General features: G+C 43.0%; 1 protein-coding gene across 5 annotated transcripts; it reads right to left on the bottom strand.

Annotated features, from left to right (window-relative positions):
• Nucleotides 1-60: 60 nt before the first annotated feature.
• STRA8 (stimulated by retinoic acid 8) lies at nt 61-14,555 on the bottom strand. 5 transcript variants are annotated; one of them, XM_079304540.1, is made up of 10 exons: nt 14,268-14,555; nt 13,669-13,866; nt 12,239-12,341; nt 11,888-11,962; nt 10,938-11,022; nt 10,380-10,532; nt 7,213-7,495; nt 5,901-5,977; nt 4,113-4,224; nt 61-1,219 (listed from the first exon to the last, which is right to left on the bottom strand). In XM_079304540.1, exons 2-10 carry the CDS (start codon nt 13,774-13,776, stop codon nt 1,145-1,147), a joined length of 1,071 nt encoding a protein of 356 aa, XP_079160666.1. In that variant the 5' UTR covers nt 13,777-13,866; nt 14,268-14,555; the 3' UTR covers nt 61-1,144. The 5 variants fall into 5 exon arrangements, with proteins under 5 accessions (XP_079160666.1, XP_079160667.1, XP_079160668.1 ...); XM_079304541.1 differs by having other exon boundaries at nt 14,259-14,555; XM_079304542.1 differs by lacking the exon at nt 12,239-12,341 and having other exon boundaries at nt 11,888-11,963.
• Between the last annotated feature and the right edge of the window lie 208 nt (nt 14,556-14,763).

Raw genomic sequence — 14,763 nt, forward strand, 5'->3', positions numbered from 1 at the left:
CTCCTTAATGTCATTACAATGCTTCTAGCCTCAAAACAATGCCAGCATTCATAAATGAAACACACTGGAAAGGCCAGGGAATGGCAAGGCTGCACACTGGAGAGCTCTGAAGAACCCTTAAACCCAAACAGGACCCCTGCACCCCCCCCTTTCAAACACAGCAGAGTGGCAAACATTCATCTGGGGGGGCTACCACAGCCTCAACTGCAGGGATAGAAAGGGCTCTGTGGTGTTTATTCTTCCCTTGTTCTTCAGTACTCAGGTCCACGTGGTTTTACCTGAATGTATCATGCACCAGGACAATGCTGGGCCACAGTCCAGGCCTCTTGGACTCAGTCTAAAAGCTGGCTACTGAAGTTGGATAGCTAGGCACACCAGCTTCAGTTTAGGTTTTATTTTAAAACTTCAATCCTTTCTGTTTGTGATGGCTGGTAGCATAACCTCAACATAATCACTATCAGAACACAGTTTGTTCAAGTCTGCAGAGAGCCTTTAATAACTCCGAGATGTGAAGGACTTTATTCAATTTCACAGCACTTTTAATTGCAAGACACTATTTGAGCAGCACTACTCATCCAAGAATTAGATGTGGAAGAAGAGCACAGGACTGATCACTTGGTTTTACACACTTCACCAAAGTAAATAATCCAAAGTGTATTACTGTGCCTGCACTTTTCTGGGTGACAGGGGAGTGGATGCTCACTGCTGCTGTCTTCATAAAGAGAGAGACGAGCCTCATCCCACTCTCTGTGAGGAAATCCCTCTTTCTTTGTCAGCCCAAGATGAAAAATTGCACCAGAAAAGTAATCATTGCCAGGTGACTTTTGCAGGTTGCAGTTTGAGACCTGCATCCTGTGGGAGTGTGCAAGATTGCCACTGATCCAGCCTCCCTGCTGATCTTCCCACACCTTGTGCAAGGCAAGGTCACTTAACTGTGCATGCCTCAGTTTCATTGTGAAGCAAGGCTCAACATTAAATAGCAATGGGTAAAAACATGTATTAATAAATAGCTAAGACCCTTAAAACCTTTAAAAAGTATAAATTACTCAACTGATATATCAAGAAGTACTAAGGAGGTGAAGCCTCCTCATGTGCCCGGCGTGCCTGGCAGTGCTTGGCCAAGTAGAGATAGTGCAGATACTGTTTAGAAATCTTCATCATCGAAGGTCTCAGTGCACCGCAGCATCACAGTCTCATGATCATAGTGAAGATCTTCTTCCTGAAAGCCCCCCCAAAGTCAAGCAGGATTAAAAACCAGAGGAGTTCATTGAATTTCAAATACACAGTGAGTTGGTCAAGAGCTGATGTACCAGCAAAGCAGCTCATGCAGCATGAGCCCTCCCTCCTCTCTAAATCAGCCAGCAACACTTGATGAGCTTCTGAGGTGCCTGATGAAGAATGGTTCAAGTTTGCTGCCAATTTCCTTCTAAAATCACAGGGCTCCACCCTGTGTCCATTTATATCATCTAGACAAGTATTACTGACTGGTAGCAAGTATGTTACATAGCAGGCTCTGAAGGTATAAGACCTTCCTTGAGGCCTTAACTTTACCAACTTCAGGCTTTCCTCCACTTTTAGCAACAGAAGGAAATAGTCTTCTCTTTCACCAGTATACAAAAACCAGTGGCTCTTGAGAAATCAAAGTCTAGAAGATAAAAGTGCTCATGCATGCAGTCCATCTAGTCCACCTTGTGCATTGATGCAAGACTCTTCAGTGAAATACTGCTTTTAAAAATAGGTGCTGTTTAAAAATGTATAGCTTAAAGAGCACTAAATACTACTTGCTTGTCAAGTGACTCATCTAAAATCCATAATTTTAAAAGAAAGTGTGCCTTTGAAGACACAAAGGTGCTCAGTGCTATTTAGAAAAAAAACCCCGCTGAGTTTCGTACCTTTGGATCTCAGCCTAAAGTAACTATTTACTGCCTTTGCTGTTGAGCTTCTCTTATGATGTGACCTTAAGACAACAGCTCTCAAAAAGCTTAACTAATCTCACGCTCAAAACTATTTCTCTATCATATACTGTAGAAGCATGCTCCTGTCCTCATTTTGGGGTCCCTGCCCCTTTAAGAGCTCTCCCTTTCCTTGTCTAAATTATATCCCACCTCCTCTTGTGTGTCTTTCTGAAGCTTTTTATTCCAGTGGGGTGCATGCCCCTGGCAGCCCTGAGAGCCAGGGCAGTGGCTCAAGGGGAGCTGTGCTCAGTAGCTCTGTGACTGTGAAACAGTGACCATCCACAATCCAACACCAGTAGTTGTAGTTTGCACCTGGACAGTTATCCAGAGATGACAGAAGATGGCAGTGGCATGAATGACCAGCAATAAAATCCATCACCTCATCAGCTCTGCAGATGAAATGAATGATGATGAAAGATGAAAGGCAGGATGGGCTGCCTTTAGTACACTGTGGGGTGCACATCACATGCCTTACCTTGGTACTTACTGTACTTGCTACCCACCTCTGTATCTTCTACAAGGTGTGTGCACAGTGTACTGGGACACTGCTTTATCCTTGAGATAATTTATGCCAGCACTGCCCAAACTCCTGTGCTAGCACAGCAGCAGCACAGGTACACATCAAGGGAAGGGCAATGGTCTGCAGAGGTTCAGTCATACCCATAAGGTAAGCAGGACGGTAAGCTTCCTTTCCCTGTTAAGTCCAGGAGTCTCTGATGCTCTGAGCAGCCCAATTTCTGGGGTAAGGTGAGTAGCCTATACTGATCTCTCTGCTGCTGCCTGAGGTGGTGTGTTTCAAGCTAGCTGGAACATCTTCTATCCCTGCTCTGCAACCACTTTCATAACTGTCTCAATCTGTTTGCTTTGAGATGGATCCGAATTTCTGCTCTCAAAACAAAAAATATCTTGTCAGTCATATTTTCCTTTTTCTACTTTTTTGCTTCTTGGCAGCACTGTCTAGATGTACTGTTCTGTACTCTAAATCAAAACAGATTGTGACCTTCATATGATACAGCCTGGATGATTTCTGCTCAAACTCCCTTTTTATTGTTTTATCATAGATAACTAAAAGTTGCTGTGTAAAAGAAGGCTGTGCAGCTTTTTATTTCCTTTTGGAAATAAAGTACACAGTACAGTCAACTGCCAAATTGCAGTACCTTGGGCTCTTTTGCTGCTTGTCTTCCCATAACTCCCATGCTCCTAGTCTTATTTTAAATATGCCTCTTTAATCCTTGAAAAGAGACACTACCTCTTCCCATACCACCTCATCTGGGAGCTGTGCGATGGACTTGGGTTCACACAGAACAGCATGCAGCCCCAAGCAGAAGAACAAGATGAGACTGTGCCAGGCATGACACAAAAGAAATTTTAAACCAGAAAATGCCATATCTTGTGCTCAAAGGAGCATCTCCTTTAGGTACCCAAGACCAGGTGGGAGCTAGGCAATAGAAACCAGCAAACCAATGGCTGCTGGGGAGGCACCACTGACCCTGAACCAAAACAAGCACACTCTGCCTGAGGGCTGTCTCCCCTTCCCTTCCTCACCCACGTGCAAGCTCTGAGCCACCTCCATGGCAGGGAGACAAGAAGGGCAGGAAGAACAATGCAAGCACAAACACTTCTGGCTCAGCAAACCTGCAACAGTAGGCTGAAGTTAAGGGGAAGCTCAGGAACTCTTCATCACCTCTTTCAAGACCATGAATATCCTGCTTTAGGGTGGAGGGCTCAGGGCAGGGAACCTGGCACCCAGGTGAGCAGAAGGGGGTTCTAATGAGCTCAGAATGAAGCAGCTGGGGGGTGATGGAGAACTGGAAAGTGAGCTTTACCTGCTCAGAGGAGATCACTCAAGCTTTTCCACAAGGAACTTTCATGCAAACAATAATACATTTTTTATTTTTACAATTCCTCATGTCATTTGCCATTTTGAATAATATTTAAAGCGGTGTTCACTCACTCTTAACCTCTTACAAGGGCAATCCTACTGGCCTTTTGGAATGACACATCTAAAATAATGAACCCCAAGTTCTTATTTGTAATCATTCTGAACAATATGACCAGAAGCATGGAATACAAAAATCCCTTTCTGGCATTGCTCATGAAATATATTGCTCTGAAATACATTGCTCCTTCTATAAGGAATCCTTTGGCAAGGCTTACCTGACAAAACTGTGTATTAGTGAAGAAGAAGTGTTTCAGGAAGTCAGTGACCTGCAGATAGAGTCTCTGGTGATCCTCTGGATTTTCAGAAGTGCAGCTTGCAAATGCTGAACTGAAAATGGAATCAGATACTGTATTTATTTTCCTGTTCTGTTCTCCTTGCTTTCTCTCCTCCATATTTTACTTATAAATAATAAAAAAAAATCAAATGGTTTTCAAGATGATCCTGATATTAAAGACAACAGCCAAGCAAGACAGGGAGGAGTTGTGATGGATGTATTGATGAGATACTGTTTGCCAAGTGCAAGGCAAATATGCAAGAACAGAAGAGAAATACAAGAAACTGGTGTCATGACAAGGAGATCTGCTGATACACTACAGCACAGTAGCACTGTTTTGGGGGAAAGTAAATATCCATTAAAACAGAAAGCAACAATAGTTATTTGGGAGTGTATTTGGTAGGGTTATTCAGAGGAACAACTTTGACTTCTGTAAAGTTTTTGAGTGAATGCAGTAACCTGTGGTCATGAAATGACATGTTAGCTGTAACTGGCAGGTTTGTTCTCAGGTAACTGTGGCACAAAGCTAAGATTTTCATTCTGGACCTCACCTCTGTATTCCTCCTGGGATTTTACAACGTTCTGCCATCACACCTCTGTCCAGAATTACAAGGAGCAGAACAACAGGCAAGAAACAGAAAACAATGAATGCTGACTGTTGAAATACCAAACTTATTTGAGACCTAAAACAGACTTTAAAGATTATAGTAATACTTTGCAGTATTAAGGAATACTTAATCTTATTTTTAAAGCAAATGGAAATTGTGACCTAATAAATGTTACTTAATAAATAAATATTTGTTAAGCTTTCTCATCCATTCAAGTGTATTCTGATCATAAGCCAAAACAACCTTATTTTAATTTATTCTCTTCGAGAAGTACAGCCTGGACTGGTGGTGAAAGGAAGAGATTCACATTAAAGATCACTCTAAATGTTGAAAAATAAGTAGAAAATGGGATTAAAACCCCACAGATTAAAAACACTGTTTGCAAAGAGAAACAATCCTAACAAAGACTAAGTAGAAAGAATACATAAAAGATAAATCATAATGTGATTTTCCTCTTGAGGAAAACAACACTTTTCTTTCTTTAGTCTACTGGGAAAAATCAAAGGCAGTGCCAGCTTTGTGTCTTACATGTTCTCTTCTAGGTGACTCCTCTGAACTGAAGAGGAAAGAGGTGTCATTATTTAAAAGGTCCTGTGTTTCTTTGGTGTTAATGTTCAGGTCAACCACACTTTAACCTGATCACCTCCGTGTGACTGAATTAGGGTAAAACAAGGGAGAAAATATTGAAAAAAGTATAATTTTTGTCTCATTAAATGAGAATGCAGTTTATGATTAGCTGATTTATCAGGGAATGCCTCTTGGTCCTCACAGGCCTGGTAAGTGACAGAGAGAAAAAGAAAACATTATTAGTATTGTAAATTGAAAAGACAGAAAGCTGTGCTGAGTGGCAAAGAAAATCAGAAGGACCTCACTTGTCCTGAAGTAATGGGCTGCTCTTATTAAAAATGATTTTACTGATTCTGCTGTAAATGACCATTAGTCATTTCACTTTTTCTCTTTAAAAGGAAGTATTATTGTGAGCACAGTTGCTGGAAGCTGCTATTCTAACATTTATTAAAAAAGAGAGCTGCTGTCGTACTCCACAGAGCACTTGCCCTGGAGTACTGACAGTGGGCTATTAACATACTGTGTCTGCCAAAAGGGGGGAGTTTGTAATTTACCTCTGGCTGGACGTTCCCTGAGCCTTGCTTCTGTCAAGGAAACCAGCAGCAACATCAAATGCATCTTCAAACATCACCTGGCAGAGAAATCACTTCAGATGTCAGCATATCCAGCCACCTAAAAGTTTTACTTAGGGCATAATTTTTAATAATGAAGTCTTTAAAATGTTATATTCTTTCTTTACATTTAACAGATATGGTTACAGTATGGTTACAGCTGGAGTAAACCAATAGGTTTTGTGGAGACAGGAATAATATAGAATAACTGCATTTCATGGCTAGGAACACAAGGTCAGTCCACTCCCTAAAGCCTGTGCTTCAACCTCTAGGAATTAGACTTCACATTACATCCCCCAAAAAATCAGTAAAAACCATGAATTGCATTAGTGCTTTAGAGACTTGACTGTGGACAGCTGCTTATGGCTGGAGATCTCAGCTGTACCAGCCAGTCTGTCCACAACTGACTCCAGTTTACAAAGGAGTTTGGATTCTCCTTGTGCCAGACCACTGAACTCATTAGTTCACTCTGCCATAATGCAGTTCACATGCTTTCTGTGCCAGAAATACCACACAGGGAACATTCCCACAACATTTCCTAAGGCAATGAGCAATATGAGTTGTGTTTTGTGACTCAAAAAGAACTTGCCAATGCTAAAGGTAAACATCTGTCCCTTTCTTGCAGCTAATGAAATTATACATACCTCTTTGAGCAGCTAGTTACTTCAGCAATCCGTGCTCCAGGAACCATTTATAGAACTGGCTGTTATTTAATCAATCTTTTATTAATAATGCTCTGGTCTGCTCAGTCACTGACTTCTTGGCTCTGCAGAGGTGCAGGCAGTCATTGGCCCTGTACCTGGGACTGGTCTAAAAATACATTCTCTTTGCTACCAGGTGCTTTCATGAAAAAAAACATCCAACCCAAACCACAGCGGGCTTTGGCAATCTAGGTATCCTGTGCTCTTTGGAGGTCTGCAGAGCACAGTAACTGTATATTCCTTGCTCTTGCTCCCTGTCCCTGGAGCAAGGTAGGAGCAAATTTAACTGTCACTTAGCACAGGAACTCCACGAGTCAGTGGAGACTAGCAGGATTACTACCACTGCACTGTAGCTCACTAGGTATCTTACCAAGAGAAAATTTGGTGCAGACATTTATTCAAAGGCTGTCTATTGTCTCCACTTATGCATTCAAGTGATCTTGAGAAATCTTAATTACAACTACTGTATGTCTGCAATTAAAATCTGCATAGCCAATCATCATCTGAAGGCTTGGAGTTTCAGAGGCAGGCTGTGAATGTTGCTGAGCACTTACTTCCTCTGGTGTGGAGACTGAGGAACCACTGGCTTCCTCACTGTTACCTCCGCTGTCCCTCACACTACCTTCAGTGCAAGCAGGCTCTGGGCAAGCAGCCTTGGGATCCATGAGGAAATCTCTCTGGCTACAGTACTGCAAGATGCTGTCCCTGCTCTCTTCAGAAAGCTCTTGCCAGAGATGGGAAATAGCTGTGGAGACCTCAGGAAGAGGCACCTCTCCAGTGCAAACAATCCCATGCTCTATCAGCAGGTCCACTGTGTGCTTATAAAAATACAGGTATCTGGAAGGAAAGGAAAGGGAGTATCTCTTAAGAGCAGGCTATAAGGCAGCCATCCACTGAAAACCAGCAGGACACTGGGGAGTAGCTCTGATCCATAACTGCTTCACTGACTGCCTCCAAGACTTCACACAATTACTGCATGATGCCCAACACTGACTATTTCACCTGCAAAAAGCAGGCTCCAGCATCAGCCTCAGCAGGACTGCCTACAACAGAAGCTCCAGGCACTGCAGGTTGTATGGGTTGCACAGGCAAACCCCATCCTGGAGTTAAATGCATTTTCAGTTACTTGCCTTTGTATCCCGAACCTTTTGCACTGCAAGTCACTTTTTATACATTTACTGGCATTGCATTACACTTAAAAGCCCTGGCTGAGGTCATATCCTGATGCATTAGGTACCTGCAAACACACAGACACTACCCCAGGTCTGGATGCTCATGCTTTAGCATGGGAACTCCATCTCCTCCCTTTTACAACTAAGGAAACACATCCCTAAGACTGACTGCTATGCAGTCTGTAGTGAAACTGATGGTGGAACATAGGGGTCACAATTTCAACTCAGTGTCTGAATGTCAGAGCAAGCCTGCTTCTTCTGTTAGCACTGTGTGGAACAGTGAACCAAGAATAACCATGTCTACTTCAGAAAGCAGCACTGAAGGTTATTTTACATTAATTAAATGCTTAGGGAGTCTCAGATGAAAATAAAAAGAACAAAGGAGTACAAATCAAGAGTTCTATAAACAGCAGTCATTGTTACTATGTTTGGGCTCAAAATGATTCCCTGGAAGATGTCCCAAATGAGCACATTTCCTGATTAACTGAACAGTATTGCATGAGAAAGTAACTCAAAAGAGGTCATTCTTTTCTTTTTTATTTGTAAGTATTTGTTCCAGCAGAGCAATATTGAAAATATAATTTTCTAGGCAAGCACAAACCTGTTTAAACCCCAGTTTCCACACTCTGGGGTACTTTCCACCACTGCTGGTGACAAAATATCATAAGGGGAATAAGTTCTCATGTAAGGTATCATACTCACTAAGGTTTCTGGATGTCCAGCTCCAAACAAAGGACCTGGAATTTCTCAAGCAGAACATGAACCACCACTAGACTGCTCTGCTAAAGAAATTAAACTTGAAGCACGACTCAGCTGTTTTCTTCCCAGCTGGAAGAAGACAGCCCCATTTTGCACTGGACAGAGTACTGTGAAGTCCTACCAATGTATTTCCTGCTGCTGAACATGGGAAAAAAACCCAGTCAGCTGAAGGTCAAAGCATTTCTGATGCTTCCCAAATAATGTTACTAAATGACAACCAAAAGGCTGTTGCTTTCCTTGCTGAAGAGTGCTTGTCGTTTTATGCCTGTTATAAAGGGCCATTTTGGACAAGAATTAGCTATGAAGCAAATGCAATCTGCCCTAGGACTACAGGATTAGTGCCAGAGTCTACACAGTACAGACCCTGGTCTACCTCCTCAGTAAAGAACATGACAGTCAGGTGTTTATGGCCCTGTCGTGCAGTCTTTGATGAAGCAGATTTTTCTAATCCTGAAAATCTTGATTCAGCACATTTCAAGGTCTTCTAAACGATACCTTAACCGCAGCCACCTCCAGTTCTAACAGGAGCAGGAGTGGGAAGCTGGTGCCATCTGCTGGTCCAGCTGCAGTCTCCTTTTGAGGAAAAACCCGCTGATCGAAGGGGCTTTTAGAAATGCTCAGCAGTTCAAAGCAAAAGAGAAGGAACTGCAGAAGCTTTTGGTTACAGTGGTGATGCCATGGAACAGGATGCCAGCGGCAGCTCTGGATTCTGCTGCACTGCATGTTGTTAACTGTGGAATGGTTAGGGGGAAACTGACTGCTTGGTGGTACAGGATAGATTACATTGCATTTATTTCTCATTTCTTGGCAATCAAATAATTTTTTATCCTGTTGGAAATGCAGGATTAAACCTTTAAATACCTCCTAGTGTTGTCTGACAGGAAGGGGAAGAACATGGAGTATAATACTCAGTTTTAAGATATCAGTAGCTTTCAAAAAAAACAGTAATTTTACCATTATGACTTTCAAATAAAATGGACAACGGATATGAGAACAGTGGTCTTTGACTCTTAGGTCCTGCATCAGGCATTCAGAAGCTTAAAGGGTTTACAGACTCATGTCCACTAGCTCTAAGTGTAACACACAAGTTGTTTAGGTTCCCTCCTCCCCAGTGTTGCAGACAATTTTGCACTGTTGCAGAATGCCTTGTGGTATCTTCCAGACAACCACTATTCTGCAACCCAGAGGCTGAGGACTACAAAATCTTCCTTGGCTGAATCCAGCCTTATGCTACTCTGATCCCCCAAAAAAGTACTCTAAGCTGCCAGGAGCTAAGGGTCTATTTCTGCAAGGGACAACAGTGTTCAAGCTCCTCATAGCAATGCCATTAGGGGAAGGATGAGCATCACTGTGGGGAAAAGAAGTGCCTACCTCTGGTCCCTGCACCTCCCTAGAACACATACAGCTAGACTCTTGGAAAATATACCTAGTGCAGCAATTCTTACCCTCCTAAAATCTAGCCCCACAGCAGGGATACAGTGGTAAGTGTGGCAACACAGGAACATATTTGAAAGAAATTTTCTTCTTTTTTTTAAGGGGTGAAAAATCCTCGGGGATTTACCAAGCTCTGAAAAGCTGGGGGCTGCTACAACTCTGAGAGTCCATTCATGTGCAAGTTGCAGGGACTTAGGAAGTGATCAGCTTCATCCCCAGCAGGGCCAAAGCTGCTGGCACAAGGCTTCTGTGAGGCAGATGCAGGCTCCAGCAGGGCTGCATGAACAGCAGTGCCTGGATGCATAGTGATAATGTAAACGAGTTAAAAACCTGAGGGCAACATGGGGTGCACCTACCGCTCAAATTCCACTAGATCTGGGGATAAAGTGTCTGAAAACTGAATCAATTCTGGCTTCCCATATTCTTCTGGTGTTTGTTTTTCAGATTCTTGAAGCAAATACCAGATGGCAGAGTCACTTTCACTCATATCTTCTAAGGCTGATGTAGTGCTGGGAAGAACACAAGGGGAAAAAGGTCACATGAATAATTTCTCAACTGGTTTAATAACACCCTTGTCACGGTCACTCCAGAACCTAGGGCCATTCTTCCCAAGCCAGTTTTTTCTTCCTTCTTTAGCTTTTCAGGCAATGAGAAATCATTGCCAGAGATCAGCTACATAGAAGGGGAAAAAAGATACAAGCACTGACTGGAAATGAGAATGTTCATTCAACATGCTTAGAATGTTTGTGCACTCTGTGGGATTACAGCAGTCCACGTGAAACCTCTTTGGCCTTTCCTCATGATGAAAACCTCTGCTGGGAAATACAGTAGCAATGACAAAGAGTTTCAGAGATGCTGGGATGGAAGCAAGTGCAAAATATGATCATCTTTTCTTGGCTGGTATAAGCCCTTACCTGTGACTGCCAAACTGCCTCCTGACATATTCCTCCCTGACTTCCTCCAAGCTGGATGGGCTCCCATCCTCCAGACTGCAGCTTGCTGTTGGCAGCAGAAAGGTTACTGTCATTTACTGTCACATCAATGGCACTTTTGGTTTCTCTCTCACCCTCAGCCCCAATCTAGAAGAATACTGTCAACAACTGGTTCTTCACAAGCCAGAAATTTTCATTAGGCAAAAAATTACATAAAAGTAGAAATATCTGTCTGTCCTACAATGTGACTAGCACTACTGGGAGTTTATGAACACTGAGAAACTCAGAATCAATGCATTCTTCCTAACATTGATTTTACAGAACTGATGGTGAAAACAACCTGCAAATCAAACTCTGGGCATGCACCAGTTCAATACTGTATTTTTTGATTACTTTAATGAACAAATTGCATGTGAAATACCCTGACATTCAACCTGTGATTCACAAGCAGTATGGATTTCACATATATGCAAGTACATACAAGGGGAAGCTTGCCTCAGACTCCCCTCAACCAGCCTCATTGCTTGCTATCCTTTCAATTTTGCTCTGTCAAACTATTCTTTCTACCTGTGACTCACTTTCATAGGTTATCCAAGGATGTGGGTTCAGATGAGATTGTTAATTAAGCACTGAGACTTCTAATCAATGCAAATTATTGGAGGTGCAAGTCACATGAATAGCAATTTTCTTTTCTAGCTGAGAGGAATTTGGACACTTGAAGGGACAAAAAACTGAGTCAGAGGGGGATCTCTGAAATACAGTGCTCAGTGGATTGACAGATTTCTCACTATCCCTTACTTATTGCTACTACTAAAGCCACAGCTGGCTGCAATGCTTTAATGGGCTCAGCTGTATACCTCTGTCTCTATTTAACAAATACATAAAAACCAAGTCCAGGCTCTTTGTCCAAGCAAATACTTGCATACAGTTACCTTTCATCTTCAGCAAAGAACACAAGGTTTGCTCCAGCTTCTGGATAGATGTCTTAGCCTTACGCAAAACCTGATACTAAACATAAGAAGAAAACAGAACTGATTGTTCTCTGCTCTAACTAGATTCGTGTTTTAACATGCCTTTGTTGCTTTGCTTTTCCTTCATGTTTACCTTCAGTAATTTCTATGTCTCTGTGAAAACAACTGTGTTGTTTCACTAGCTACCCTTACACACATGAAAAGGGGAAATAATTAATAAGAGTGTAAATTTCAATATAGAATATAAATATTTGGGTATATATTATGCAATACATACACATAACACCAAGTCACACAGACATTTGCTACTTAACTCTGATCTTTTTTCATCAGCAAATGGTCCTGTTTGGATCGTTCTCTTCTGGGAGCATGTCCAGAAATACCATGCTGTGAAGTCTTGTTGGATGCCTACCAACTTAAGGCATAAGATTTTACTAATGATTTCCCATGAGACTTTTGCTAGGAGAAGCCTTTGCCAGGTTCTACATTGCTGTATCCTGGATTACAGCAGTGTAGAAGATGGCAAAGGCTTCTCCTAGCAAAAGCCTGGATTAACAGGATTAACTTCAGTGCTGCACATCATTCCTTCATCATCTATACCAAGCACAACTGAAAACATGTGGCCAGTGCATTTAAACATACACACCTCCAAAATATTTCAAGAATTTTGTGTGTGGTGAGACCATCCATAACTACCTTGCACAGCTTTCATGTGGGATATTTTTGCCAGGACCCAAGCACTAGGATTACAAGCAACCTTCTATATTAAGGCTTTTTAAGATATCAAACTTCCTTGGCTCCCAAGAGTCACACAAGGGGCACAAGACACTATGAAAAAAGCAATTTTAAGAACTGGCATGTGAACACAGTCCCCTTAGACCAGGCAAAGGAAGTTGTTTAGTCTTGGCTTCTGAGATCATGCTGATTTCAGGTTAACATGTATCTTGCTCAGAACATGGCAAACTGAACTCTTACCTCAACCTACATGAGGGCTAAGGGACTCAGCAGGCACAAGCCACATATGGTGGTATTTAGCATATTCAGGAGACAATTCCTGTCCTAAATAATCATTACACCTTCTACTTTACAAACTGGAAAACTGAAGGTAACCAATGTCACTAAATGAATCAGTAGCAGAGTTGAGAAAATATTCCTGATGTTTATTCCTCTGCCTCGAGCAGGGTAATGTCAATCTTCTCAGTAGCATTTTGAGTAAATTTCATATTTATAAACAATTTTGCTTAAATAGTTTCTTCCTTTAGTAGAGAGCACAAAAAAGTACTGGTGCTTATTTTCACTTCAGTGTCTTGAAGATAAAGTGCACCTCATAAAGTCGAATGAATTACTCATTTCCCTCTAACTCCTTCTGTCCCTAAACTCACTGTTCTGATTTCAGAACAAAATGCTTTGACATCAGCTTCATCATGGGATCCCTTAGTTTGTTTTCAAAATACTATAAAAGAAAAGGCAAAGCCATAAAAATGCTGCAAAAAGCCTGTAAGAAAAGTACAGATAAGGCACATGATAAACCCATGACCCAGCAACTACAAACTGAACAACTCGCTGAGGCTGAGTTGGCAGCATTAAAGAGGAACAGGAAAGGTGCATACAGTGAAATTACACACATACTGGCACCCATAAAGACACAGTGATCATCCTCACAGACTGAACCTAGACCTGGTTAAACCTGAACCCCCTCCTGTATTACAATGATGCACAGAGGAACAGTCACTGTTGCGCACCTTTGAGGCACAGTTGTCTGACTGGGATAAAACTCTTCCCCGCAAGCTGCTGAAGAGTCTTGCCAGAGGAACCCAGTGGTGTGCCTGTGGCAAGTGCTGCTTTGCCATGCAGTGTTCTACCTCTTGCAGGTGTCTCAGGGGATTGAGACTCACTTTGGTATCTGGCTTCCTACAGTCTCCAGCTGTGCCTGTCGAAAGCTGAAATGCAACATTTATCTATGCTGAATAAATATTTAAGTAAAGAGAAAGAAATTTTACAGCCTGCATAGTGGCTATACAAAAAGAAAAATCTGACTGACATGTTATCTTTCTGTAGAATATAATGGAATTTGAAATATTGTTTGACTGAGAGATACCTGCCTATTAAGTACTTACTAAAACCTAATTCACCACTAACAAAAAAGCAACCTAGCTGAAGCCAGCCTCCCATCTCCTGTATCCTTCCCTACAATGATTTATGCTTCATTTCCATGGAATATCCAGGGCTTGCCTTCACAAAGCAGAGACTCCTCTGCTCCCACCTATATTGCTAAATGACATTGATTTTTTTTCCCCAATAAATTTTGACTCATTGGTGTGGGCAACAATACCAGACATACTCTTGCACGAGAGGGCCAGCTCCAGGCCCAGCCGGGCCTGCTGCAGCTGCCTCACCGGCCTGACACAGCCTGAGGCGCCCGCCTGGAAAGCCCTTCCCGGCCTTCCACTGGATTAACGCCCCCTGCCTCGCTACCGACCGCAAGCACAGCCTAGAGGGAAGAGTCCCGCCCCTGCTGCTCCTCCGGAGGCCGGGAGGGACAGGCCGGCCGGGGGAAGCCCGTGAGGGGCCGCGCCGGAGGCTCAGGGATGGCTCTGTCGCTCGGTCTGACCATCAATCCAGCCATCAATCACTCGGCGCCGCCCGCAGCCCGCCCCGCCCGCCGCGCCTCTGCCGCCCGCGCCGAGCAACACCGGCCGCACGTGGCGGGCGGCCAATCGGCGCGCAGCCGCCGCCCGGCGCCGGCCAATCAGAAGGCGGGAAAAGCGCGGGCTGGACGCGTCAGCGGGGCGGGGAGCGGGACAGGGAAAAGGCGGGCGGGCAAGCAAGGCACGCTG

Source organism: Erithacus rubecula, assembly GCF_903797595.1.
Source record: "Erithacus rubecula genome assembly, chromosome: 4".
Taxonomy (NCBI): domain Eukaryota; kingdom Metazoa; phylum Chordata; class Aves; order Passeriformes; family Muscicapidae; genus Erithacus; species Erithacus rubecula.